The sequence below is a fragment of the Ambystoma mexicanum genome, chromosome 6q (assembly GCF_040938575.1).
Source record: "Ambystoma mexicanum isolate Mex_15411 chromosome 6q, UKY_AmexF1_1, whole genome shotgun sequence".
Lineage (NCBI taxonomy): Eukaryota > Metazoa > Chordata > Amphibia > Caudata > Ambystomatidae > Ambystoma > Ambystoma mexicanum.
Genome location: NC_090937.1, coordinates 1,664,878,762 through 1,664,902,619, shown reverse-complemented (window position 1 = coordinate 1,664,902,619; position 23,858 = coordinate 1,664,878,762). Strand labels below are relative to the sequence as shown.

At 53.1% G+C, this 23,858-nt stretch overlaps 1 protein-coding gene across 5 annotated transcripts in view; it reads left to right on the top strand.

Moving 5' to 3' along the window:
- Nucleotides 1-23,858, top strand: part of LOXL3 (lysyl oxidase like 3) — a 476,927-nt gene that overhangs the window by 307,941 nt on the left and 145,128 nt on the right. For 3 of the 5 annotated variants that reach the window (XM_069632513.1, XM_069632512.1, XM_069632511.1), the window contains exons 5-7: nt 6,932-6,988; nt 10,561-10,620; nt 15,864-15,920. The exons of 1 other annotated variant lie outside the window; for it this stretch is intronic. In XM_069632513.1, the coding sequence (XP_069488614.1) occupies nt 6,932-6,988; nt 10,561-10,620; nt 15,864-15,920 (174 nt within the window). The remainder of the gene's footprint in view (nt 1-6,931; nt 6,989-10,560; nt 10,621-15,863; nt 15,921-23,858) is intronic. One more of the 5 variants, XM_069632514.1, reaches the window with a different exon arrangement.

Genomic DNA, 23,858 nt, shown 5'->3' with positions numbered 1-23,858 from the left:
GTTCCCCTGGGCATTGCATCTGTTACACCTGGGCATTGCATCTGTTCCCCTGGGCGTTGCATCTGTTCCCCTGGGCGTTGCATCTGTTCCCCTGGGCATTGCATCTGTTCCCCTGGGCGTTGCATCTGTTCCCCTGGGCATTGCATCTGTTACACCTGGGCATTGCATCTGTTACACCTGGGCATTGCATCTGTTACACTACACCAGGGCATTGCATCTGTTCCCCTGGGCATTGCATCTGTTACACCTGGGCATTGCATCTGTTACACCAGGGCAATGCATCTGTTACACCTGGGCATTGCATCTGTTACACTACACCAGGGCATTGCATCTGTTCCCCTGGGCATTGCATCTGTTACCCTGGGCATTGCATCTGTTCCCCTGGGCATTGCATCTGTTACACCTGGGAATTCCATCTGTTCCCCTGGGCATTGCATCTGTTACACCTGGGCATTGCATCTGTTCCCCTGGGCATTGCATCTGTTACACCAGGGCATTGCATCTGTTCCCCTGGGCATTGCACCTGTTTCCCTGGGCATTGCATCTGTTACACTACACCAGGGCATTGCATCTGTTCACCTGGGCATTGCATCTGTTCCCCTGGGCAATGCATCTGTTACACCTGGGCATTGCATCTGTTCCCCTGGGCATTGCATCTGTTACACCTGGGCATTGCATCTGTTACACTACACCAGGGCATTGCATCTGTTCCCCTGGGCATTGCATCTGTTACACCTGGGCATTGCATCTGTTACACCAGGGCAATGCATCTGTTACACCTGGGCATTGCATCTGTTACACTACACCAGGGCATTGCATCTGTTCCCCTGGGCATTGCATCTGTTCCCCTGGGCATTGCATCTGTTACACCAGGGCAATGCATCTGTTACACCTGGGCATTGCATCTGTTACACTACACCAGGGCATTGCATCTGTTCCCCTGGGCATTGCATCTGTTCCCCCGGGCATTGCATCTGTTCCCCTGGGCAATGCATCTGTTACACCTGGGCATTGCATCTGTTCCCCTGGGCATTGCATCTGTTCCCCTGGGCGTTGCATCTGTTCCCCTGGGCATTGCATCTGCTCCCCTGGGCATTGCATCTGTTCCCCTGGGCATTGCATCTGTTCCCCGGGGCATTGTATCTGTTACACCTGTGCATTGCATCTGTTCCCCTGGGCATTGCATCTGTTCCCCCGGGCATTGCATCTGTTCCCCTGGGCAATGCATCTGTTACACCTGGGCATTGCATCTGTTACACCTGGGCATTGCATCTGTTCCCCTGGGCGTTGCATCTGTTCCCCTGGGCGTTGCATCTGTTCCCCTGGGCATTGCATCTGTTACACCTGGGCATTGCATCTGTTCCCCTGGGCATTGCTACTGTTACACCTGGGCATTGCATCTGTTCCCCCTGGGCATTGCATCTGTTCCCCTGGGCATTGCATCTGTTCCCCTGGGCATTGCATCTGTTCCCCTGGGCATTGCATCTGTTACACCAGGGCAATGCATCTGTTACACCTGGGCATTGCATCTGTTACACTACACCAGGGCATTGCATCTGTTCCCCTGGGCATTGCATCTGTTCCCCCGGGCATTGCATCTGTTCCCCTGGGCAATGCATCTGTTACACCTGGGCATTGCATCTGTTCCCCTGGGCATTGCATCTGTTCCCCTGGGCGTTGCATCTGTTCCCCTGGGCGTTGCATCTGTTCCCCTGGGCATTGCATCTGCTCCCCTGGGCATTGCATCTGTTCCCCTGGGCATTGCATCTGTTCCCCGGGGCATTGTATCTGTTACACCTGGGCATTGCATCTGTTCCCCTGGGCATTGCATCTGTTCCCCCGGGCATTGCATCTGTTCCCCTGGGCAATGCATCTGTTACACCTGGGCATTGCATCTGTTACACCTGGGCATTGCATCTGTTCCCCTGGGCATTGCACCTGTTCCCCGGGGCATTGTATCTGTTACACCTGGGCATTGCATCTGTTCCCCTGGGCATTGCATCTGTTCCCCTGGGCGTTGCATCTGTTCCCCTGGGCGTTGCATCTGTTCCCCTGGGCATTGCATCTGTTCCCCTGGGCGTTGCATCTGTTCCCCTGGGCATTGCATCTGTTCCCCTGGGCATTGCATCTGTTACACCTGGGCATTGCATCTGTTCCCCTGGGCATTGCTACTGTTACACCTGGGCATTGCTACTGTTACACCTGGGCATTGCATCTGTTCCCCTGGGCATTGCATCTGTTCCCCTGGGCGTTGCATCTGTTCCCCTGGGCATTGCATCTGTTCCCCCTGGGCATTGCATCTGTTCCCCCTGGGCATTGCATCTGTTCCCCTGGGCATTGCATCTGTTACACTACACCAGGGCATTGCATCTGTTCCCCTGGGCATTGCATCTGTTACACCTGGGCATTGCATCTGTTCCCCCTGGGCATTGCATCTGTTCCCCTGGGCATTGCTACTGTTACACCTGGGCATTGCATCTGTTCCCTCGGGCATTGCATCTGTTACACCTGGGCATTGCATCTGTTCCCCTGGGCATTGCATTTGTTCCCCTGGGCATTGCATCTGTTCCCCTGGGCGTTGCATCTGTTCCCCTGGGCGTTGCATCTGTTACACCTGGGCATTGCATCTGTTACACCTGGGCATTGCATCTGTTCCCCTGGGCATTGCATCTGTTACACCGGGGAATTCCATCTGTTCCCCTGGGCATTGCATCTGTTCCCCTGGGCATTGCATCTGTTACACCTGGGCATTGCATCTGTTCCCCTGGGCATTGCATCTGTTACACCTGGGCATTGCATCTGTTCTCCTGGGCATTGCATCTGCTCCCCTGGGCATTGCATCTGTTACACCTGGGCATTGCATCTGTTCCCCCGGGCATTGCATCTGTTCCCCCGGGCATTGCATCTGTTCCTCTGGGCATTGCATCTGTTCCCCTGGGCATTGCATCTGTTACACCTGGGCATTGCATCTGTTACCCCTGGGCATTGCATCTGCTCCCCTGGGCATTGCATCTGTTCCCCTGGGCATTGCATCTGTTCCTCTGGGCATTGCATCTATTCCCCTGGGCATTGCATCTGTTACACCTGGGCATTGCATCTGTTCCCCCGGGCATTGCATCTGTTCCTCTGGGCATTGCATCTGTTCCCCTGGGCATTGCATCTGTTACACCTGGGCATTGCATCTGTTCCCCTGGGCATTGCATCTGTTACACCTGGGCATTGCACCTGTTCCCCTGGGCATTGCATCTGTTCCCCTGGGCATTGCATCTGTTCCCCTGGGCATTGCACCTGTTCCCCTGGGCATTGCACCTGTTCCCCTGGGCATTGCATCTGTTCCCCTGGGCATTGCATCTGTTCCCCTGGGCATTGCATCTGTTCCCCTGGGCATTGCACCTGTTCCCCTGGGCATTACATCTGTTCCCCTGGGCATTGCATCTGTTACACCTGGGCATTGCACCTGTTCCCCTGGGCATTGCATCTGTTACACCTGGGCATTGCACCTGTTACACCTGGGCATTGCACCTGTTCCCCTGGGCATTGCATCTGTTACACTTGGGCATTGCATCTGTTACACCTGGGCATTGCATCTGTTCCCCTGGGCATTGCATCTGTTACACCTGGGCATTGCATCTGTTACACCTGGGCATTACATCTGTTCCCCTGGGCATTGCATCTGTTCCCCTGGGCATTGCATCTGTTACACCTGGGCATTGCATCTTTTACACCAGGGCATTGCATCTGTTACACCTGGGCATTGCATCTGTTACACCTGGGCATTGCATCTGTTCCCCTGGGCATTGCATCTGTTCCCCTGGGCATTGCATCTGTTACACCTGGGCATTGCATCTGTTACACCAGGGCATTGCATCTGTTACACCTGGGCATTGCATCTGTTACACCTGGGCATTGCATCTGTTCCCCAGGGCATTGCATCTGTTCCCCTGGGCATTGCACCTGTTACACCTGGGCATTGCACCTGTTACACCTGTGCATTGCATCTGTTCCCCTGGGCATTGCACCTGTTACACCTGGGCATTGCATCTGCTCCCCTGGGCATTGCATCTGTTACACCTGGGCATTGCATCTGTTCCCCTGGGCATTGCATCTGTTCCCCTGGGCATTGCATCTGTTACACCTGGGCATTGCATCTGTTCCCCTGGGCATTGCATCTGTTCCCCTGGGCATTGCATCTGTTCCCCTGGGCATTGCATCTGTTACACCTGGGCATTGCATCTGTTACACCTGGGCATTGCATCTGTTACACCAGGGCATTGCATCTGTTACACCTGGGCATTGCATCTGTTCCCCTGGGCATTGCACCTGTTACACCTGTGCATTGCATCTGTTCCCCTGGGCGTTGCATCTGTTCCCCTGGGCATTGCACCTGTTACACCTGGGCATTGCATCTGCTCCCCTGGGCATTGCATCTGTTACACCTGGGCATTGCATCTGTTCCCCTGGGCATTGCATCTGTTACACCTGGGCATTGCACCTGTTACACCTGGGCATTGCACCTGTTCCCCAGGGCATTGCTACTGTTACACCTGGGCATTGCATCTGTTACACCTGGGCATTGCATCTGTTCCCCCGGGCATTGCATCTGTTACACCTGGGCATTGCATCTGTTCCCCTGGGCATTGCATCTGTTACACCTGGGCATTGCATCTGTTACCCCTGGGCATTACTACTGTTACCCCTGGGCATTACTACTGTTACACCTGGGCATTGCATCTGTTACACCTGGGCATTGCATCTGTTCCCCCGGGCATTGCATCTGTTCCCCTGGGCATTGCACCTGTTTCACCTGGGCATTGCATCTGTTACACCTGGGCATTGCATCTGTTCCCCTGGGCATTGCATCTGTTACCCCTGGGCATTACTACTGTTACACCTGGGCATTGCTACTGTTACACCTGGGCATTGCATCTGTTCCCCTGGGCATTGCATCTGTTCCCCTGGGCATTGCACCTGTTACACCTGGGCATTGCATCTGTTCCCCTGGGCATTGCATCTGCTCCCCTGGGCATTGCATCTGTTACCCCTGGGCATTACTACTGTTACACCTGGGCATTATGTGTTCCCCTGGGCATTGCATCTGTTACACCTGGGCATTGCATCTGTTACACCTGGGCATTGCATCTGTTCCCCTGGGCATTGCATTTGTTACCCCTGGGCATTACTACTGTTACACCTGGGCATTGCTACTGTTACACCTGGGCATTGCATCTGTTCCCCTGGGCATTGCATCTGTTCCCCTGGGCATTGCACCTGTTACACCTGGGCATTGCATCTGTTCCCCTGGGCATTGCATCTGCTCCCCTGGGCATTGCATCTGTTCCCCTGGGCATTGCATCTGTTCCCCTGGGCATTGCATCTGTTACACCTGGGCATTGCATCTGTTCCCCAGGGCATTGCATCTGTTACACCTGGGCATTGCATCTGTTACACCAGGGCAATGCATCTGTTACACCTGGGCATTGCATCTGTTACACTACACCAGGGCATTGCATCTGTTCCCCTGGGCATTGCATCTGTTCCCCTGGGCATTGCATCTGTTACACTACACCAGGGCATTGCATCTGTTCCCCTGGGCATTGCATCTGTTCCCCAGGGCATTGCATTTGTTCCCTTGGGCATTGCATCTGTTACACTACACCAGGGCATTACATCTGTTCCCCTGGGCATTGCATCTGTTACACCTGTGTATTGCATCTGTTCCCCTGGGCATTGCATCTGTTCCCCTGGGCATTGCATCTGTTCCCCTGGGCATTGCACCTGTTTCACCTGGGCATTGCATCTGTTCCCCTGGGCATTGCATCTGTTACACCTGTGCATTACATCTGTTCCCCTGGGCATTGCATCTGTTCCCCTGGGCATTGCATCTGTTCCCCTGGGCGTTGCACCTGTTATACCTGGGCATTGCATCTGTTCCCCTGGGCATTGCACTTGTTACACCTGTGCATTACATCTGTTCCCCTGGGCATTGCACCTGTTCCCCTGGGCATTGCATCTGTTCCCCTGGGCGTTGCACCTGTTACACCTGGGCACTGGATCTGTTCCTGCAGCTCGTTTACTAGAAGGAGGCACCCATGCAGGGGATTGCCCAGTCACACATACATGTGCATCTAGAGTTCTTTTAGAAGAATACATAAAAAATAAATGGCATCCATGGACAACATACGAGAGGCCCGAGGGTCCTTCAATGTGAGTAAGGCATTAACGGGAGACCGTGATGTTATGGAGAGGAAAAAAGAGGATGGAAGGGAGGGGCAACACTCGGCCAGTGGGTGAAGAGGTGATGAGTCAAGACCCTTATCATTGGAAGATAGAGGAGAGGGAGAGACAACAATCTACCAATGGGTGATAGGGGCTGGACACTCCAATCGGAAATAGGTGGAATAGCCGACACTCCACCAATGGGACAACAAGGACTGAGTCAGGAGCCTACTCATTGGAAGGCAGAGGAGGACAGGAACAAGGCCCAACCAATGGGTGCTAGAAGGAAGAGCCAACACATTACCAATGCGCTACAGTCGGGGGCCGACACTCTGATAGGAGATAAAAGGGATGGTGGCAATTATAGGAATCGTGGAAGACGAAGATTTGCTGATGAGAAATGGAGAGGTGAGCCAACACTACATCAATGGTAGAGACATGGTTGCTCCAGTGTGAGCAGCGTGGGATGGTGGATGAAGGAGGGTGATGAGCAGAAAAGAACCACCTGGAAGATAGAGATGGGGGACAACACTGATAGTGGGAGAAGGGAGGATGGGCCGACAGTCTGGACTGGAGACAGAGGAGCGGGGCTTGGTGCGGACACTACAGTGGACTGCCTCCTCTGTGACCTACATGGTGCCCCTTTCAGGTGTGTTGTGTTCAGGTGACCCGCCCCTTCTCTGCTGACATGCTGTGTTTTTCCTGTTGTTTACAGAAGTGTAAAAAAACGAGCCGCCAAGGCGAGACGCAGGAGTGAGCGGTCAAAGGACAGGTAACTCATTCCAAGGAGCATTGGGCCCTGCGCCGATGCACCTTCGGCGATTGGGAGCTTTTGGTTTTTGGTTTGTGCCAAAAAGAAAAGCACCAATAAACCTATTCTGGGTTCTCATCCTCAGAGCTGAAGGTAGCATTGAGTACAGGGCAGCTGCCTCAGCACTGTGCCATGAACCCCATAGCCAGCACTCATAGGGGAGTTATTTTGGGTTCTCATCCTCAGAGATGAAGGTAGCATTGAGTACAGGGCAGCTGCCTCAGCACTGTGCCATGAAACCCATAGCCAGCACTCATAGGGGAGTTATTCTGGGTTCTCATCCTCAGAGATGAAGGTAGCATTGAGTACAGGGCAGCTGCCTCAGCACTGTGCCATGAACCCCATAGCCAGCACTCATAGGGGAGTTATTCTGGGTTCTCATCCTCAGAGATGAAGGTAGCATTGAGTACAGGACAGCTGTCCCAGCATTGTGCCATGAACCCCATAGCCAGCACTCATAGGGGAGTTATTCTGGGTTCTCATCCTCAGCTGAAGGTAGCATTGAGTACAGGACAGCTGTCTCAGCATTGTGCCATGAACCCCATAGCCAGCACTCATAGGGGAGTTATTCTGGGTTCTCATCCTCAGAGTTGAAGGTAGCATTGAGTAAAGAGCAGCTGTCTCAGCACTGTGCCATGAACCCCATAGCCAGCACTCATAGGGGAGTTATTCTGGGTGCTCATCCTCAGAGCTGACAGTAGCATTGAGTACAGGACAGCTGTCCCAGCATTGTGCCACGAACCCCATAGCCAGCACTCACAGGGAGGGGAGTTATTCTGGGTTCTCATCCTCAGAGATGAAGGTAGCATTGAGTACAGGACAGCTGTCTCAGCACTGTGCCATGAACCCCATAGCCAGCACTCATAGGGGAGTTATTCTGGGTTCTCATCCTCAGAGTTGAAGGTAGCATTGAGTACAGGACAGCTGTCTCAGCACTGTGCCATGAACCCCATAGCCAGCACTCATAGGGGAGTTACTCTGGGTGCTCATCCTCAGAGTTGAAGGTAGCATTGAGTGCAGGACAGCTGTCCCAGCACTGTGCCATGAACCCCATAGCCAGCACTCATAGGGGAGTTATTCCGGGTGCTCATCCTCAGAGTTGAAGGTAGCATTGAGTACAGGACAGCTGTCCCAGCACTGTGCCATGAACCCCATAGCCAGCACTCATATGGGAGTTATTCCGGGTTCTCATCCTCAGAGCTGACAGTAGCATTGAGTACAGGACAGCTGTCTCAGCATTGTGCCATGAACCCCATAGCCAGCACTCACAGGGGAGTTATTCTGGGTTCTCATCCTCAGAGATGAAGGTAGCATTGAATACAGGACAGCTGTCTCAGCACTGTGCCATGAACCCCATAGCCAGCACTCACAGGGGAGTTATTCTGGGTTCTCATCCTCAGAGTTGAAGGTAGCATTGAGTACAGGACAGCTTTCTCAGCACTTTGCCATGAACCCCATAGCCAGCACTCATAGGGGAGTTTCTGTGGGCCCTTCTGAGGGAGCTTCTGAGGGCCCAGCTCTCACTCTTCAGGGTAAAACGGAGTATCATCACTCCCTGGTGCCACCTGTTACCCTCTTCCCAGACATTGGAATCACATGGCATGCTTTGCAAGTAGCAGCTACCTTCCACCAGCTCTTGGAAAGAGTCTGCTTATTATTGACATTAAATGTCAGTTCCTTTCCTGTGTCCTTGGCACCCACGTGGCCAGGTCACTTGAACAATTGCTTAAGTTGTTCTCCAACCCTCCCATGTAGTAAAGGTCAAAGGCCCCACTCTGAGCAGAGGCCCGGACATCTAGTGTTCTGGTCCACAAGTCTGGCCATTTTCTTTTCCTTTCGTACCCCTCCTCCTGTGGGTGTCACTGGCACAACCTGAGGAAGCCCAGTCCTGTCCTATGTCTGTCCTACGTCCCTCCTCCTGAGTTCCTCCTGTCCTACATCCCCTCCTCCTAAGTTCCTCCTGTCCTACCTCCCTCCTCCTGAGTTCCTCCTGTCGTACGCCCCCCTCCTGAGTTCCTCCTGTCCTATGCCCCTCCTCCTGAGTTCCTCCTGTCCTACATCCCCTCCTCCTGAGTTCCTCCTGTCGTACGCCCCCCTCCTGAGTTCCTCCTGTCGTACACCCCCCCTACTGAGTTCCTCCTGTCCTATGCCCCTCCTCCTGAGTTCCTCCTGTCCTACGCCCCTCCTCCTGAGTTCCTCCTGTCCTACTACGCCCCTCCTCCTGAGTTCCTCCTATCCTACTACGTCCCTCCTCCTGAGTTCCTCGCCACTCTTGCTATCTCACTATTTTCCCTCTATATCTGTATAATCCGGGACCTGCACTAGGCTTCCTAGAAGTTCCACAGAGACCTCCTGATCCCTTCCCTCACCACCCGGAAGTCCCTCCTTGGCTCATCTATGGTCTGTGGCAGTGGCACAACTTACACACACACGCGCGTTCCGCAGCAAAATCCAAGAAGAAACTAACCGAGGCCGCCATGCACACTTACCAAACTCCTATCATCTCAGTGTTATGAAAACTAAGAACATCCCAAAGGCGGTTACCAGACATTTCATCGAAAAAAATTGGTCGACTGGACAAATGGTTGAACCAATTTCGTCGAAAACCAAATGGTCGAATTTTTTTATTTTTTTATTTTTACCCTTTTTTGGGGGGGGGTCCCCCCCAGCCCCCTTTTCTTTCTAAAAAACCCTTTTTTTCCCTAAACTACAACCTTAAAAATAAATATATAAATTAAACAAAAATCGACCATTTGGTTTTCGACGAATATACGTCAACCAAATGTCCTGTCGACCAATTGTTGTCGATGAAATGTCCGGACACCCCCAAAAGCACCACACACCTCCCCGTAAATCCATTATGCACTAGCTCCTCTTACTCATAACTACTGGCAATTCTTCTGGAACATTTGTGTTTCCGCCTGCTGTGCCATTACAGAAAAGGAAACACCTTATGCACATGAGGCTTGATCCCACCTCAATAGGGGCAGTGGATCTCAACTACCAGAGCCCATCCCCCTTTCTGCAAGAAGTCCAGTCATGCTTTGGTCCCATTGGGCCTCATCAGTGAGTTGTGTCCTGGGACTCCTGTCACAGCCGTTATGGACCAACCTCTGGGGATAGGTGTGCCACTCAGGGAGACCTGGCAGCACTGAAAGGTGATGGGAGGGCACGCCTATCATTCATGTTAACCCGCACAGCTCCTTCACAGCAGCAGTACCCAGAGTATGCACGCGCCATTCTACAGGTGCCGGTAGGGGAGGTTTCAAGGTACAGTGGCCATATGCACCCACATAGAGTTAGAGGTCCCAGGGCGAGTTAGCACAAGGCCTGATCCTGTCACCAATGGAGGCAGTGCACCCTGGGCTGCTTCCCTGTGCATGGCACCTGAGTATTGTTCATGGAAGTAAGAGAGGAAGGTGCCAGCTTCCAGAATATGGGCCCTGGACAAGGGCTGCCTCTTTAGAGCAGTACAGTACTCAACAGGAATGGGTCTCCCCAGGTGATGTGCAGTTATATTTTTGTTTTTGCAGAAGGATAAAAAAGCGAGCTACCAAGGCGAAGAGCACAGGCACAGCGGGGTCAAAGGACAGGTAATTGGATGTATCTGGCTTGTCCGGTGCATTGGCTTTTCCTGCAGCTGTTGGTCAGCGCTGGAAGGAGGGCACAGATCAGTTTTTCAGGGGTGATTCACGTCTGGTGAATCCCATTGCATGAGCTGAAAGACTTGGGAATGCTTGACCACTCAATGCGCTCCCGTGAACCTCATCTGTAGAGCTCAAAGACTGGTGGGCCCTGAACATGCGCCTAAGAGGAAGGCCACAGGCTGCTTTCTCTGAGCTCAGGAGATGGCCAGGAAGACTCTTCTACAGAGGGAGGCCAAGTATAAGAAGAAGCAGCCAGAGATGAAGCTTCAGAAACATGGACACAGAATGGTGGATCCCTCTATGCGATGGCCTACCAATTTCTTGCCAACCTGCACATGGCATGGCTCCATGAAGGGCCCCCAACACCCTCTAAGTTCTAGAAGATGAGGTTTGCCTGGACCAGAGAAAGGTCAAGAAGACACTTGATGGACTTGCGGCTGTCTGCATGCATGGCTTGGTTTGGCTGATGGGGGTGCTCTGCGGGGTCCGCCTGTTTCTCGCTTGGGAAGGGGCGCCTTTGGGTTGTGGCAGATCGGGAGGGGTGTGGTTCAGCTTGGGAACAAAAGCTTTGTTATCTGGTTAGCATCAGAGTTCTTGCATGCCAGGTAACACCTCCATGGCATTTCACCAACAAAGGGGGACAAGATTGGGTTTTCGGAGGGGCATGATTTGCCACTCCTTTCCTCTTCCCTCCGTCAGTCTTGTACTTCGAGTGGTCTGGAGGCGCCGTCAGGTCTTCCGAGGCCAATCCTGTTTGTGTGTTCTTTCTTGGAAAGGAGGCTATGCCTGCGTAAGAAGTAAACACGGTCATGCCACCATGCCAGTCTATTCCTGCCATGCTTCGAAACAGTGCAGTGAAGCATGAAAGCATATAGGATTCTCAGAAGGAAGGCATGTACTCTGCTAGCTGAGCTATACCCGCTCTAGAATAAGGTGCCACTCAGGCCTGCCCACTACAGTGACGAGAAGCATTAGAGGGGTTTGCTCAGTTCACCTATAACCCTTTCTTTGATTGCTAATGCCAAAGCATTAAGCAGCCCCAGGCAGATCCCCCAACTTCAGAATTCATTGATGTCCTGGAAACCATGCACAGCCTTCCGAAGATGGAAGGAAACCATGCACAGCCTTCCGAAGATGGAAGGAAACCATGCACAGCCTTCAGAAGATGTGGTAAAAAGCAGCAAAGGCTGTAGAGGGAGCGTGTGGAGGCCTCCCACAGCCCCTCGCATGACCAAGTGGGTGAAAACTGCATTGCTTGGCAGCTAGTATAAGGCCAAAGATTCAATGGGTGAGATATGGAGCCCTTTGACATTGACGCATGGCTTCCTTACCACCTAGAAGACTATGCAGGCTAAAAGAGCGCAGGACGCTCTTCCAATGTTTAGACTCAAGTGATCGTGTTCCAAAGGATGTAACTGATAATGGGGTCTATCACATTTCTATAAATATAAAACTACAAAGTATTAATTGTCACCAGTACTGTAGATTAGGGGCAATTCCGGAGGCAATGCTAGCATATAACAGAAACAGAGAACATACCAAGCTGATCTGAGTGGAAACAGGTATTCACAGGGGCTGAAGGAGCAGGCTGTAAACAAAGAGACAGAGAAAAGGCAAAGACAAGCAAGTACACTGGGCAACTTGGATTGATCAGAAATAAGGGTCTACTGGAATATGATAAGGGGTCTCCAGGGATTAAGGAAAGCCCTTGGGAGAGGTACCAGCAGATTACTCTTAACAGTCATACAGCAACGTCATGACTTGGGCGTGCCGAGGAAACTGTTGTTTCCCTCAGTGCAAGGGTAAAACTGAAAGACCATATACTGAGGCAGGTACGACTTCAACGGACTAGGAGAAGGCAACAGAAGTCTTCCCTTATCTGATCTGAACGGAGACCAACCCAGGGTCACACTGTAAAACGGATTCAAGTGGAGACACCACAGTGGACCAAGATGTATACAAGTAGAAAGCAGTGTTGGAAGAAATAACCAGGTACTGGACAGGTTAGAGAAACAAAGTACAAAGCATAGACTGGAATATCAGTATACACAAGGCAAAGGACAAAGGCAGGATAGGGCGCTGCCAACACAGCGAATACGAGGGATTCAAGAAACTCTGAGTACTTAAGAACAGGCACTAGAACTATGGACTGAAGAGGGGAAATATTGCGGGCAAGGAACAAACAGGAAACTGTCACAAGACTGGGTTTGCAGAAAGAAAGAGAGAAAAGCAAGGCAGAAAACAGGACAAGTCTGTGAAGCAGAAATGCTTACAGAAAACAAGGTGTTTACTAAAAAGGCAGAAAGGCACAAAAGATATCAGTTAAGAACTGAAAGTGTAAAAAGGTAACAGAAGTCAAAAGCTGGAAATCAAGGAAAGGTTAAATAACAGACAGGCTGTAAAACAGGGAGCCCAGGGGAGCAGGGCAGAAGGCAGAGGAGAGAGGCGGGGCTGCCAGGCAGGGAGCCCAGGGGAGCAGGGCAGAAGGCAGAGGAGAGAGGCGGGGCTGCCAGGCAGGGAGCCCAGGGGAGCAGGCCAGAAGGCAGAGGAGAGAGGCGGGACTGCCAGGCAGGGAGCCCAGGGGAGCAGGGCAGAAGGCAGAGGAGAGAGGCGGGGCTGCCAGGCAGGGAGCCCAAGGGAGCAGGGCAGAAGGCAGAGGATAGTGGCAGGACTGCCCGGTAGGGAGCCCAGGGGAACAGAGCAGAAGGCACAGTAGAGAGGCGGGACTGCCAGGCAGGGAGCCCAGGGGAGCAGGGCAGAAGGCAGAGGAGAGAGGCGGGGCTGACAGGCAGGGAGCCCAGGGGAGCAGGGCAGAAGGCAGGGGAGAGAGGTGGGGCTGCCAGGCAGGGAGCCCAGGGGAGCAGGCCAGAAGGCAGAGGAGAGAGGCGGGACTGCCAGGCAGGGAGCCCAGGGGAGCAGGGCAGAAGGCAGAGGAGAGAGGCGGGGCTGCCAGGCAGGGAGCCCAAGGGAGCAGGGCAGAAGGCAGAGGATAGTGGCAGGACTGCCAGGCAGGGAGCCCAGGGGAGCAGAGCAGAAGGCACAGTAGAGAGGCGGGACTGCCAGGCAGGGAGCCCAGGGGAGCAGGGCAGAAGGCAGAGTAGAGAGGCGGGGCTGCCAGGCAGGGAGCCCAGAGGAGCAGGGAAGAAGGCAGAGGAGAGAGGCGGGCCTGCCAGGCAGGGAGCCCAGGGGAGCAGGGCAGAAGGCAGAGGAGAGTGGCAGGACTGCCAGGCAGGGAGCCCAGAGCAGCAGGGCAGAAGGCAGAGAAGAGAGGCGGGGCTGCCAGGCAGGGAGCCCAGGGGAGCAGGGCAGAAGGCAGAGGAGAGTGGCAGGACTGCCAGGAAGGGAGACCAGAGGAGCTGGGCAGAAGGCAGAGGAGAGAGGCGGGGCTGCCAGGCAGGGAACCCAGGGGAGCAGGGCAGAAGGCAGAGGAGAGTGGCGGGACTGCCAGGCAGGGAGCCCAGGGGAGCAGGGCAGAAGGCAGAGGAGAGAGGCGGGGCTGCCAGGCAGGGAGCCCAGGGGAGCAGGGCAGAAGGCAGAGGAGAGAGGCGGGGCTGGCAGGAAGGGAGACCAGAGGAGCAGGGCAGAAGGCAGAGGAGAGAGGCGGGGCTGCCAGGTAGGGAGCACAGGGGAGCAGGGCAGAAGGCAGAGGAGAGAGGCGGGCTGCCAGGCAGGGAGCCCAGGGGAGCAGGGCAGAAGGCAGAGGAGAGAGGCGGGGCTGCCAGGCAGGGAGCCCAGGGGACCAGGGCAGAAGGCAGAGGAGAGTGGCAGGACTGCCAGACAGGGAGCCCAGGGTAGCACGGCAGAAGGCAGAGTAGAGTGGCAGGACTGCCAGGCAGGGAGCCCAGAGGAGCAGGGCAGAAGGCAGAGGAGAGAGGTGGGCCGCCAGGCAGGGAGCCCGGGGGAGCAGGGCAGAAGGCAGAGGAGAGAGGCGGGGCTGCCAGGCAGGGAGCCCAGAGGAGCAAGGCAGAAGGCAGAGTAGAGTGGTAGGACTGCCAGGCAGGGAGCCCAGAGGAGCAGGGCAGAAGGCAAAGGAGAGAAGCGGGGCTGCCAGGAAGGGAGACCAGAGGAGCGGGGCAGAAGGCAGAGGAGAGAGGCGGGCCTGGCAGGCAAGCAGCCCAGGGGAACAGGGCAGAAGGCAGAGGAGAGAGGCAGACCTGTCAGGCAGGGAGCCCAGGGGAGCAGGGAAGAAGGCAGAGGAGAGAGGTGGGGCTGCCAGGAAGGGAGACCAGACGAGCAGGGCAGAAGGCAGAGGAGAGAGGTGGAGCTGCCAGGCAGGGAGTCCAGGGGAGCAGGGCAGAAGGCAGAGGAGAGAGGTGGGGCTGCCAGGAAGGGAGACCAGACGAGCAGGGCAGAAGGCAGAGGAGAGAGGCGGGGCTGGCAGGCAGGGAGCCCAGGGGAGCAGGGCAGAAGGCAGAGGAGAGAGGCGGGACCGCCAGGCAGGGAGCCCAGAGGAGCAGGGCAGAAGGCAGAGTAGAGTGGCAGGACTGCCAGGAAGGGAGACCAGAGGAGCAGGGCAGAAGGCTGCAGAAGGCTGCAGCAGACTGGAGAGGAAGCTGCAAGCAGCAACAGCAACAGGATTCAAAAGCCAAAATGAGGATTCTCAGGAAAGGACAAAAACCGATAACAGGAGCACGAACTCCCAGTGGAAGCAGTTGACTGACTGACAACTGCTTCTGTTCAAAGTGAGCTTATAAAGGCCCTCCCAGCCAGCACACAAACAGGGTGGAGCTGATTGCAGTCTCAGGCGGCTGTGTTCAAATAAGGCCAGTCCTGGCTTCAGTAGCCTGCAGCAGTAGCAGCAGTGGTTTCTAATCAAGTCATCTCCAGCTCTCTGCAGCCGAGCCTGCAGTACCTTGGAACAGGTGGATGCAATCAGGTCCTTTGCAGCTCTTAGTAGCTTGCTGCAAACACATGTATTTTGTATACCTCCTCCAGCCCTTTGCCTTTTGGACAGCATACATGTACCAGAATGCATCTGCTGGTTTAACCCAAAAGTCGGACAGGAACATGAAATTAGATTGGTCCAAAACAGCAGCGGTAAAACAAGTAAATAAATGCAGAGGCAGTTTGCAGGTTTTAACGTTGCAAGTGCGTCTCTGAATGTGCGCATGTAGCGGTGCGGGGCGGCAGGTGAGTAGGATCGTGACAGCTTCTCTGCTCACCTGCTCTGTCCTTGTCCCTCTTTACAGGAGCGTAAAGTCACCTGCTGCCAAGGAGTCAGGCAAGGACGCGGGCTTGAAGGACAGGTAACATCCTCTATAGATGCTTGGCCATTGCATCTACTTTTATTGGAAGCTTTCGCTTTTTGGTTATCACCAAAAAGGAAAGCGGAAACAAATGGCCCAGTACTGGCGGATGAAGTGGACATGGGGGCGCAGACATGGAGGGTCCTAGTAAAGCGCTATCAGTAGTAGCTGACCCACCATCACCTTAAGAAGTAAACTCAGTGGCAGCGCATTGTAAGCACAGAATGGGTGCCCTCAGCTGGTACTCAGCACAGAATGGGCACCCTCAGTTGGTACTCAGTCTTTGTTTATGCCAAGCTAAGACAACACGAGCTGTTGAGTCTGTGTCAGATTGGAGGATGTACATGAGAAAGGCTGTCATCGTATCTTGAATTTTTAAGATAAGACCCTTCTGCTTGGGCCACGTGTGAGTAGAGGGTGGTGGGTGGTGGCAGGCCTGATCATCGCATGGGGTTGTTCAGAGGGTGGTGGGTGTTGGCAGGCCTGATCATCGCAGGGGGTTGTTCAGAGGCTGGTGGGTGTTGGCAGGTCTGATCATCTCAAGGGGTTGTTCAGAGGGTGGTGGGTGTTGGCAGGCCTGATCATCGCAAGGGCTTGTTCAGAGGCTGGTACGTGTTGGCAGGCCTGATCATCGCATGGGGTTGTTCAGAGGGTGGTGGGTGTTGGCAGGCCGGATCATCGCATGGGGTTGTTCAGAGGGTGGTGGGTGTTGGCAGGCCTGATCATCGCAAGGGGTTGTTCAGAGGGTGGTGGGTGTTGGCAGGCCTGATCATCGGAAGGGGCTGTTCAGAGGGTGGTGGGTGTTGGCAGGCCTGATCATCGCAAGGGGCTGTTCAGAGGGTGGTGGGTGTTGGCAGGCCTGATCATCGCAAGGGGTTGTTCAGAGGGTGGTGGGTGTTGGCAGGCCTGATCATCTCAAGGGGTTGTTCAGAGGGTGGTGGGTGTTTGCAGGCCTGATCATCGCAAGGGCTTGTTCAGAGGCTGGTACGTGTTGGCAGGCCTGATCATCGCAAGGGGTTGTTCAGAGGGTGGTGGTTGTTGGCAGGCCTGATCATCGCAAGGGGTTGTTCAGAGGGTGGTGGGTGTTGGCAGGCCTGATCATCGCAAGGGGTTGTTCAGAGGGTGGTGGGTGTTGGCAGGCCTGATCATCGGAAGGGGCTGTTCAGAGGGTGGTGGGTGTTGGCAGGCCTGATCATCGGAAGGGGCTGTTCAGAGGGTGGTGGGTGTTGGCAGGCCTGATCATCGCAAGGGGCTGTTCAGAGGGTGGTGGGTGTTGGCAGGCCTGATCATCGCAAGGGGTTGTTCAGAGGGTGGTGGGTGTTGGCAGGCCTGATCATCTCAAGGGGTTGTTCAGAGGGTGGTGGGTGTTGGCAGGCCTGATCATCGGAAGGGGCTGTTCAGAGGGTGGTGGGTGTTGGCAGGCCTGATCATCGGAAGGGGCTGTTCAGAGGGTGGTGGGTGTTGGCAGGCCTGATCATCGCAAGGGGCTGTTCAGAGGGTGGTGGGTGTTGGCAGGCCTGATCATCGCAAGGGGTTGTTCAGAGGGTGGTGGGTGTTGGCAGGCCTGATCATCTCAAGGGGTTGTTCAGAGGGTGGTGGGTGTTGGCAGGCCTGATCATCGCAAGGGGTTGTTGTGTAGAGGGTGGTGGGTGTTGGCAGGCCTGATCATCGCAAGGGGTTTTTCAGAGGGTGGTGGGTGTTGGCAGGCCTGATCATCGCAAGGGGTTGTTGTGTAGAGGGTGGTGGGTGTTGGCAGGCCTGATCATCGCAAGGGGTTGTTCAGAGGGTGGTGGGTGTTGGCAGGCCTGATCATCTCAAGGGGTTGTTCAGAGGGTGGTGGGTGTTGGCAGGCCTGATCATCGCAAGGGGTTGTTGTGTAGAGGGTGGTGGGTGTTGGCAGGCCTGATCATCGCAAGGGGTTTTTCAGAGGGTGGTGGGTGTTGGCAGGCCTGATCATCGCAAGGGGTTGTTCAGAGGGTGGTGAGTGTTGGTAGGCCTGATCATCGCATGGGGTTGTTCAGAGGGTGGTGGGTGTTGGCAGGCCTGATCATCGCAAGGGGTTGTTCAGAGGGTGGTGGGTGTTGGCAGGCCTGATCATCGCAAGGGGTTGTTGTGTAGAGGGTGGTGGGTGTTGGCAGGCCTGATCATCGCAAGGGGTTGTTCAGAGGGTGGTGGGTGTTGGCAGGCCTGATCATCGCAAGGGGTTGTTGTGTAGAGGGTGGTGGGTGTTGGCAGGCCTGATCATCGCAAGGGGTTGTTGTGTAGAGGGTGGTGGGTGTTGGCAGGCCTGATCATCGCAAGGGGTTGTTCAGAGGGTGGTGGGTGTTGGCAGGCCTGATCATCGCATGGGGTTGTTTAGTGATTGGTGCAAAGCTCATTACATAACATTGGACACACAAGACATGTATGTTGTATTTCTAACATTAGGACACCCTCCACCTCCTAATCTCCTGTGCTGCACAGCAAGTTCTTACCCTGAGTGACATCTTGTTGTTCCCCCTGAGCCGCTCAAATGTACGACTCTCAGAACCTGTCTCCTAAGGTTGGGCATAATTACCCCATCACCAAATTCCTCCAAAGATTCAACGAACGGACCCTCAGCAATAATCTGTGCATGAAATCCATTGCTTTGACTGTGATCCATCTCCTGCAGTTAATTGACCGACATCTCGTAGAAAGCTACAAGTCTAGGCTTCTGATTCGATAACTTCTCTTCAAATCAAGCAGATTAAAACAAAATCCGATTTCAACTCTACAGGATAAAAATGTTACCATTCCACCAACACGCCACAGGCCATTGAAGCCGTCCAAGCCATCGTTCTTTCTAGGGTGGGCTAGTACAGACCCTCTTATATGGACATGACTAAGGACCTGACCTATTACATCCAATAACTCCAAAACAAAGCTGCTAAGCTCATTTCTCTCTCATAACTTGAGGGTTACCCCAGACCAGCCCGAAAGCCTTAGCGCTGCTTCCTGTGGACTCACAAATCAGTCTTTGGACAATATGCATTGTCCACATCCACCCAACAGAGGCCCTCCTTCCTCGCCCCTAGTGAGGCAAGGTAAGTGATCTTATATAGTGCCCATCTGCCAATAATGTTGGTCTCGCTGGGCATGACTCTGTAAGGCAGGCGGGTAGTGGGTAAGGTGGATAGCAAAAAGCCAGATGTGGCATAACTGTGGTGTTGATGTGTGCAGGTCGGAAGTACCTGTGTACTGATACATTTGCGTTCTTTGGGTGGGTCTAAACGGTTCCATGTCATTTCAACGAAATAAAGTAATTTGTTGTAATTTACTTCATGGAAATCACTTTGACTCTTTACGTTGAATATTTTTTTTGTTTTAACGGGAAGAGAGGTTTCCCCCCAAGTCCCACCTCTCCCATCACTATCACTGCTACCCTAACCCCTCCCCACCCCCTTTTACCTCTTAACCCACATATATATAGATATTTTCGAAATAATTTGAAGTCATTTCAACTCAGTAAATTACCACAAAGTAATTTACTCCGTGAAAACAGTAGACCGGTCAAAACAGGTGCACATTTGCCATAAGGGCAGGAGTTGTGAAGTGTTGATTGAAAAATTAACTTAAACATTGAAAACGTAAGCATTTAAACTTTGAAAATTGATAAATTGAAAATGTAAAACTATACCTTCCACGAAGGACCCTCGGATCAGCCTGGCTCCACTTACTATGCACAGTTCAGGAGAACCAGACACGCCGGTTGAACTTTGGTGACCTTCGATTCTACACAATATTACAAACTCCCAAAAACACATCAGATCCGAAGTCGCCTTCTCCGGCTGTCACAGGAAGCGGAAGGCTTGGCTTCTTCACCAGTCATTGGTCCTTTGCTGACCAATCCCTACAGCCGATCTTTCCCAGTCGACTCATGCATCGCCTGTGGTTCAAATTTACATACTGCCCCCTTTGTGACCCTCTTCTTTTTGCACACTTACTGTACCTAGCAAGGAATAATCCCCTCTAGTGCCACCTCCTGCATCGCCCCCTGTTTTGCCCATTTCCTATCTAGGGATAGGCTTCAGTGTGGTGATAAGATGTCAATGTTATCTCAATCCCTTCTCCCATTGTCAGTGAAACAAGATATAAGATGTGAACGTTAGGTTTTCCCTGTATATGTACCCTTCCCCCTTGTCTAAGAGACAAGATGTGTTTCTTCCTTTACTCTATGTTCCTATTGCAATAAGCCCTCTCCCCCGCGCGCCCCAATCCTGTGTCCCACACATGCATTTCAAAGCAGCTTTGCAAGCATCTGGCAATACACTACAATCTAGCACTAAAATGAGTGGAAAGTCACTATACACCGGCATCCCTCCCCACTGGCATTTTATCCCAGTCACTACTTGCAACACACCAGGCCTGTTTCTGACACTCATGGTATTCAATTCTAGCACCTAGAGGAGTAGTTTCCAATATTTGTGTGCTGTGCCCCAACCACCTATGATCAAACATATGATATATGATATGATATGTCCTTTATAACGCACCTGTACACAAATGTTTCTAGGCGCGACAAGACAAGGGAGGGAAGTCAGTGGGAGGACAAGACAAACTATCTTACTAGGTCTTGTTTCATTCCGATTGTGCAGGTGCGACGATGCAAATTGCAGGGGGAAGTGCAATCAGGGCAGTATGGCTCTGAGCAAGTGCAGACAGGGCAGTGTGGCTCTGGGTAAGTGCAAGGAGGCAGGGGACTGTACAGGTTACAGCTACAGCCCCCAAATGCGCGGTAGGCCCGGAGGCAGTGCAGGGGAGACTGGTCATAGAGGAGCCTGGTACCCAGTGATACTCTGAGGGTAGCCAAGCAACCAGTCGGTGCAGCAGACAGGAAGATCAGCTGCTTCCGGAACTTCAGGTGGTCCGGCTCAGGTTTGAGAGGGGCAGAGAGGCCATTCCAGAGGGAGGCACCTGCAGAGGAGAGGGATGTACCCCCCACTCTCTGCCTGGAGAAGCATCTGACTCTCAAAGAGTTGGAGTTAGCTGAGCGACGGGCTCGAGAAAGAAGATATTTTGGAAGAGAGAGTTGGATGTAGTGTGGGCCCCGGGCCCCCTGAATGCCTTGTGGATGAGGCAGAATGTGATTTCAGGGTTGGAGAGATACGATCCCTGGGCTTGAGGCCAAGGATAAGTCTCGCAGTCCTGTTCTGGATTAGTTGCGCAGGGCGTTAGGTAGGGGAAGGCAGTTTGAGAAAGAGGCTGTTGCAGTAGTCCAGCCCAGAGGGAACCAGGGCTCTGGAGACATTGAGCTTCTGGGGGAAAGTGTGAAAAGGAAGAACACCTCTAAGGAGGTGCAGCTGGTAGTGGGCCTTCTTGGCAAGGTCCGTGATGTGAGGAGAGAAGAAGAGAGTGGAGTCGAAGATGACTCAATGGTATTTTGCCTCACAGGAAGGCGAAGAAAGAGGGCTCAAGGAGGGTGGCCAGTGTGAGAGAGGGAAAGCACGAGCAGGGGTTCCAATGAGAAAGATCTCTGTCTTACTGGCATTAAGGCCGAGATCGTTGGAGGCGCAACAATCCTGATTCGTGGATAGACACTCAGGAATGAGCGAGAGAGGAAAGGAGGCTGAGGTGAGCCTGAAAGAGAGATCAGCGCCAACAGCATAACACTGAAAGTTAGAGGAGAAGGTATAGATCAGGTGGACCAAAGGGGCCAAGTAGACATTGAAGAGCCAGGGTGAGAGGATAGAGCCCTGAGGAACACCACATGTGGAGAGAGAGGTGGTGGAGAGAATGGACCCAAGTTGGACCTGAGAGGGTCGGTCCAGAAGGAAGGAGGTCAATCATGATGACCAGGTTCTCACGGAGCCGATTGATCAGGATGGTGTGATTGACCATGTCAAAAGCAGAGTAAAGGTCAAGGAGGATTCGGACAGAATGAAGGCTTAAGTCAACATTAGAGAGCAGGTCCTCACGGATGTTCAGGAGAGCAGTTTCCGTGCCTCTGGCTGCTCTGAAGCCAGACTGATGGTCATGGAGACAACCAACAGATTCAGTGTGAAGAGACCTAGAGAGTGGGAGAGAGCCTAGTGGAACAGCAGAGGCACAGTACAACAGTAACAACAGTGACAGCAGAGAGGTGGCAGCCTAGAGAGTGGGAGAGAGCCTAGTGGGACAGCAGAGGCACAGTAACAACAGTGGAAAGGGGACCTAGAGAGTGGGAGAGAGCCTAGTGGAACAGCCGAGACACAGTAACAACAGTAACAACAGTGGAAAGGGGACCTAGAGAGTGGGAGAGAGACTAGTGGAACAGCCGAGACACAGTAACAACAGTATCAACAGTGGAATGGGGACCTAGAGAGTGGGAGAGAGCCTAGTGGAAAAGCCGAGACATAGTAACAACAGTAACAGCAGAGGGGTGGGAACCTAGAGGTGGGAGAGAACATAGTGGAAACAGTAATACAGTAGCAACAATGTCAGAGGAGTAGGAACATAGAGGTCAGGGGGGCGATAGGCCCAGAACACAACAGTTAGCAACTGCAGACTAGGGATACAGTAAGGAGTCAGAAAACACAATGTACGGGGTACCACAAGGGAGGGGAAGCCTAAGGTTGCACAGAGACAGAGAATGGTAAGTCAGGCATATAGGTGGAAGTACACAAAAAAGGATGGGCAGTTCTCACTGCCCGTACGTTACTTACATTAAGGTCGCTGCTCGTCAAGGACTGCGCAGCGTACTTGCACTCTGTGCCACTACCTATTCCGGTCATTACTGGTCGATGGCTGCGCAGTGCACTCACACTCTGTGCCAGCACCCTTTCACTGTGGCCTTGTCCTGCGCAGGCTTGGCTGCAGAGGGCCCGATCCACAGTTTTAAAAGGATACGCTGCGTGGACGTAGCACAACGTGCAACGTATCAAACGCCCAGCATCTCTTACTTTCCTGCAGTGCACAACACCACTGTTAGTCCTGCGTGGGCTTTGCCACAGAGGGTCTGATCCACGTTTTTTAAAGGATACGCTCTGTGGACCGAGCGCAACGTGCAACGTATCAAACAGTCAGCATCTCCTGTGGCGCACAACACTGTGCCCTTGTGCTGTGTGCGCTTTGCCGCAGAGGGTCCGATTATAGAAGCGAAACGTAGCTTCTATAATAACCAAATAAATCCGGCTGGAAACCAAACTAAAGAACTCTTCCGACTTCTCAGATCTTGGAAAAAACCCATAGCCATAAATCCCACTATCAAACCCACAACAGATGACTGTATAAGAGTTCAAAAATCTTTCTATGACAAACTGCAACTAACACAAAAAAAGATCAGGGAAGATCTACCCAGGCGGGATCTCCATCCTACAGTTACGACTGCAAGCAGCAATAAGAAAATAAAGAGGTGGTTAGTGCGAATGCATAGAGTCAGGGAAAATCCTGCATAGGCTTTAGGTTTTCCAAGATGAGTACGGTAGAAATTCACAATATTCATAGAACTATGCACCCCACTAGTTGCCCAGGAGAACTACTCCCTTCTAAGACAATATTGGAACATAAGGACATTATTGCTCCGTTACTCTGTAGGTTTGTTAATGCCTCTTTTCGCACAGGTGTCATTCCGCAGTCTATATAAGACAAAGCGGTTACCCCACTGTTAAAGAAGGCGGGCTTAGGCCCCAATGATGCCGTAAATCTTAGACCCATCCCTAATACCCTTTTTTTTCCTGAAACTGATTGATAAAGTTGTCACGGTACAACTACAGACTCATATTTGAGGTGCAGGCATCTTACATAAAAAGCAATCTGGGTTCCGTAGTTTTCATCACTGAGAGTGCACTACTAGATCTACAGACCCATATGCTATCCAAGTTAGAGCTGCGCAGATCGGGGCTGCTGGTATTGTTGGATCTATCGGCGGCCTTCGATTTGCTCGATCACAAGATTTAGGGTGATCGGATGGCCACTGTAGAGAGGGTATCTCAGTAGAGG